This window comes from Nanorana parkeri, unplaced genomic scaffold, assembly GCF_000935625.1.
Source record: "Nanorana parkeri isolate BGI_ZX_2015 unplaced genomic scaffold, ASM93562v1 scaffold3159, whole genome shotgun sequence".
Classification (NCBI taxonomy): Eukaryota; Metazoa; Chordata; class Amphibia; order Anura; family Dicroglossidae; genus Nanorana; species Nanorana parkeri.
The window spans coordinates 60,930-65,948 of record NW_017309427.1 but is presented as its reverse complement, the minus strand read 5'-3'; the positions used below and the strand labels follow the sequence as shown (position 1 = coordinate 65,948).

Genomic DNA, 5,019 nt, shown 5'->3' with positions numbered 1-5,019 from the left:
AAGTATTTTTGGTTCTGTCTGTGTTGCTTTTGGACAGCTCCTCTGACTGCCAGTCCTGGTTAAAGTGTTGTCGTCAGGGCAGGAAGTGAGACTAATTCTGTCCATCAGAGCCCTGGATGGCAGTAAAAAAAAACAAAAGGTGTTCTAACCCTCCCCCACCCAGAACTAAGAAATAACATTTTGGCCGGACATCCAATTTTCTGGCTCCTTGACACCATGGCCATTGTTGAGCTGCGGCAATCATTGCAAGGACGCATAGAAGACACTAGTTCTCTGTGTTCCCAGTTTGCCACATATGCTTGAATTTTTTTTCTACCAGTTTTAGGTGGTGTCCTCTAGTCTTTGTTACGGAATAGTTACCCCCAACAACCGACCTTTACTTGTACAGAAATGTTGGGGTGTCCTCTGATAATGGGTGTCTGTTCTCATTGCAGGATTTCTGTCGCTGAGTCATGGCAGACAGAAGACTGGCCCATCCCTGTGAACAAGCATGTGACTCCTTTAGAAGACTTGATTATGAATCGGCGGTTCAGCATTGCACAGAGTGTCTCCTGTCTCTCAGTCACTACAAGAGCACGCACCCCACCAAGGCCAACTCCACTCACATCATCCACATCAAGATTGAGAGCCTGCTCTACAGACTCGCCTCTTTCCTACAGCTGGTAAGTGGCGACCGCGGCTGATCACACTGGCCGTGCACACTTCACTGCATGCTACAATCAGGCTGTACAGTCTCCATAGACTCACCAAAACTATGACCTGAACTATCCAAGCTGTTTGTATCCAGTCTGGCATGCTCTTGCTTGACATGGTTGTTGGAGATTCTGCAATCCGATTTGTCTCGTGTGTGGTGAGCTTTATATTTACCAACTACTGTGCAGTATTGGGGCCTTCTGGACTGGACTTAAACTGAGTGTTTTGTACCCTTGCACTGCGCGGTGGTTGGATATTGTAAGCGGACAACCACGTTACATAGGCTCCTCGCACACGGTTCAATCAGGAAGGGATCCGTGCACTCTTCTAGTGATGGAGGAAAAAAAACTGACATGACTGGACCCGTGTTAGTGATGGGCAGCAAGCTCTAACCGGTCGGGCATCCGGTTACCCCTCATTCGGCTTCCTCAGGTCTGGCAAAGCGGATCTCTGATCTCTTTGTTTTTATGGACCTGGCCAGACCTGGGGTAACCAAATGTAAAAAGACCCCCATTCGTTTACATCCAGCTGCCCATACACTAACATCAGGCTTCTAATCAGGTCCGCCTGAAATACTGACAGGCAGACTCAATCAGAAAGCCCGTGTGAAAGGGAGATTAAAGGAGAACTATGAGGTGACTGAAGATCACTCCTCCTCATAGTTCGAGCCGACCTGTGACTATGAAACTGTCACAGGTCGGCTCATTAGATCGGGAAGTGAGGGAACACATACCTTCTCGATCATGTCCCTGCAGAGAGTGGTGACTGTCACTCACCGCCCCCTGCAGGGATTTCCCCCCTCCCCTGTCCGATCCTTCAGCGCTGACTGGCGGAACGGACGGGGGAGGGGGCGGGTACAGCTGGCTCTGCCTCTAGATAGGCAGAGCCAGCTGTCACAGTGGATCTCGACAGTAATGCCGGGATCCGTCCGGGCTGCGGCGTTCTCAGTATCCCGCGAGCTGTGGCTCCCTATATTGTGAGTTTTTGGTCACTGGAGGACGCTAGTATATGTCCTTCCGTGACATTAAAGAGAACTATGGGGAAAAGCCCTGACCTCATAGTTCTCCTTTAAACTCTTCTAATAAACGGGTTGTTTTGCTGTAATAGTTTCTATTATTAGTTTTATTATACATCTCATTTTCCTGTTTTCTAAACATTGTCCACATGGGGATTTGTTTGTTTTATTTTACTAAATATTTTAAAACCAGTAATTGGATATGTATAATATTGAACCTTTTTTTTTTTCATAACAAGTCTTTTTTGTGGTAGAATAGATGAAAGCATTCTTTCTGATTTCCTATATCAGCTCTGCTGGTATTGTTTGTTATTAGCAGCGGCTTGTTGGAGAGAAAGGGACCCCTCTATGTACACCGAGTTTGCTGAGGCCCTTCTCATGTGACAGCAGAGGAGCATTGCATCCAGTGCATGGTGGGGGAAACATTTTGCTTAACAAATAAAACAGAATATTGGTTTCAGCTTTCTATAAACAGACCCCGGGAATTTCAATGGGAAAACTGGAGCACATTGAAATGACGATGTCGTCCATAGCAGTCACGTGCTGCCAAGTGTCGTCATCTTCCAACCAGCTCTTCTTAAAGGAGAACTATGAGATTAGTGATTTTCACTCACCTCATAGTTCTAGCCGACCTGTGACAATGAGACTGTCACAGGTCGGCTCAGTAGATCGGGAGGTGAGCGAACACATACCGGCGTTCGCTCACCTCTCGATCCTGTCACGGCTCTCTGCCGTGACGGGGAAGGCTGGATTCTCCCCGCTCCGATCCTCCAGCGCTGACTGGCGGAACGGACGGGGGAGGGGGCAGGTACAGCTGCCTCTAGATAGGCAGAGCCAGCTGTCACTCACGCAGCTGGGCGGATCCCGTCATCTACGTCGGGATCCGCAGCGGCGTCTCAGTATATAGTGAGCTAACGGGAGGACGCTAGTTTGTATCCTCCCGTTACCCTAAAGAGAACTATGGGGAAAAACACTGACCCCATAGTTCTCCTTTAAATGACTTCCTCAGTCTGATTGCTCAGGCAGCACACACTCCATTGCTCGGCATTGTACAGACGTATGTGGTGTTAAGGAAGGATCTGTTACTGACTTCTGCCTTTCCTCTTTCTGTTTCAGAAAAATTATGACAAGGCGGACGAGGACTGTAAATTGGGTGAGTCCAGATTGGGTGATTATGACGGCTGGCTGATGTATGCTACAATCAGATTGTACAATCTTTTCTTAACAACAACTATATAGTGCAAGAGCCTACCTGGCTGCACTTGGTTTGAAAGGTTTTTAGGGATAGGCCCTCACACTATATAGGAGAGGAGATTGTACACTCACATTGTGAGGTAGGTGGTCAGCCTGAGATATTCCTCAGGTAACGCAAAATGGTCAGATTTAAGAAAGTTGTAAAAGGAAAAAGTTCTGTTCAGGTAAAGTCATGTCAATGTATAATCTGGTAACTTGAATGTGGCACTGAGCCCTGTGGGGTGAGGGAGTTCTCCCTATCCATTAGTCAATGAGAACAATTTACTGGCTGCTGGGTGGGGAGAGCTCTCACCAAAAGCAGAGATGTACAGCCCATAGTGGCAGAGTACAGCCGGGGCTCACTGAGGGCGCCCAGATGGATCCGATTGTATTGTGTGCTTGTAGGGAGGTCCCTTGGATTTAGAGCTTTGTAAGAATGACAGGTTCACTTTGATAGGTATTGGTCCTGGAAGGGTTTACCTTACTACAAGTCTGTGGATTTTCCACGCAGGCCTGCAGAGCAACAGGTTCACTTTGATAGCAGTCAATGCAGTAGCTTTGCCCTCCACCACTGATCTATTTGATGGCTGGGAGCAAAGTAAAGGTGAATATGTGCAGCTGGGGGTGATGCCATAAAAGTGGTCCTGATGCTCTGCCTTGCACAGATTTACTCTCCGGGTTCAAGATGTTGATACACACAACTTCATTTTTGCAGCTATTGTACACGGACCCTTTTCAGGAGCTTTCAGGATCATACAAATAGGCACATTGTAGCTGGGTGAGGAAACTCAAGGTATGCAGACCCCCAATCTCTCCTATCATGAAGGCAGGGGATAGCCTTGGTCATAGGGGGTTTCAGAAATGTTAATGTATCAGGTTTGTAAGGCTGCAACGTAAGTCTTGTGTGTCTCTGCAGTTCTTGGCGCCGGCCGGACCCAGCCGGACGCCTCTGTTCACGCTGTACTTTGCTGTTTGCACCTGGAAGGAAAGCTGCAGATCGTGGCCAGCGTATTGTCCAAAACACTCATCGGAGAGCCTCTGGTAAGCCAAACCTTATGACGGAGAATGTTATAAATCAATTACTGTCAGTGCCACAGAGAGCAGCCGGTTGCTGCATCCCCACTAATCTGTCTGCAGTACGCTGAAATCTGATTGTTCTGTCACCTACACATGCAGGGCAACCTGACACTTTCTTATAGCCAATGTGCCCCTGTATCAAGATATGCTCACCAATGCCCGCTCCTTTACCACCTGCCCCTTTCAAGAGGAGTCTATGCTGGGTAAGCTGCAATATGCCAAAGATGGTGATAAAGCTTACCCGGTTTGTGATGCCACTGCTCCCCCCTTGTGACAGTGTTCAGGGTTGGGAAATAGGCAAAGTGACCGTCTCTCCTCAAAGGAGAACTATGAAGTTAAGGCTTTTCCCCATAGTTCTCCTTAGGGTAACGTGAGGACACAAACTAGCGTCCTCCCGTCACCCAAAGCTCAGTATATAGGGAGTTACAGCTCGCGGTATACTGAGACGCCGCAGCTGAAACGGATCCCGACAATGTCTGGATCCGCCCAGCTGCGTGTCCCGATGATTTGTTTTATCTTACAATGTTTTGATGAGATTCCGATGATCCAGTCTGACACATGCAGGCAAGCTAGTTGAACATGGACCATGGTTATATTCACAATCAGCAGAGAGGAGGGCCATTGTTTGTGTGAGCGATACAACTGTGTGTATAAGAAATAATGGAATAAAGACATTTCAGAATGGATACAAAAGCCTCTAACTGTGCTGCTGCTTCTTCTTCTTCTGTTTTATAGAATGGGATGGTAACCAAAGATCTGTCCCGATTAAAAACATTACTTGCGGAAATAGAGGTGAGTGAGGCTGCTAGAGCACCATGAACGTTAATAGATATGTAAACCCATGAGAACACTGTCATATATTGAAAGCATACCAATCTGTATATGTGGTGGCTGCTGACCTGTCAGAAATCCAGTGTTCTTCCTGGGAACTCATACCTCCCCCTAATGTAATGAAGTTGAACTGATATTAAACCTTAAGTTTTTTTATTTATCACTGGAAG

General features: G+C 47.3%; 1 protein-coding gene across 2 annotated transcripts in view; it reads left to right on the top strand.

The window, feature by feature from the left end:
- The first annotated feature begins 437 nt into the window (after positions 1-437).
- HELZ (helicase with zinc finger) overlaps positions 438-5,019 on the top strand; it is a 60,260-nt gene continuing 55,678 nt past the window's right edge. For both annotated transcript variants that reach the window (XM_018574680.1, XM_018574681.1), the window contains exons 1-4: positions 438-662; positions 2,825-2,861; positions 3,858-3,982; positions 4,754-4,810. In XM_018574680.1, the coding sequence (XP_018430182.1) occupies positions 453-662; positions 2,825-2,861; positions 3,858-3,982; positions 4,754-4,810 (429 nt within the window). In that variant the 5' untranslated portion in view covers positions 438-452. The remainder of the gene's footprint in view (positions 663-2,824; positions 2,862-3,857; positions 3,983-4,753; positions 4,811-5,019) is intronic.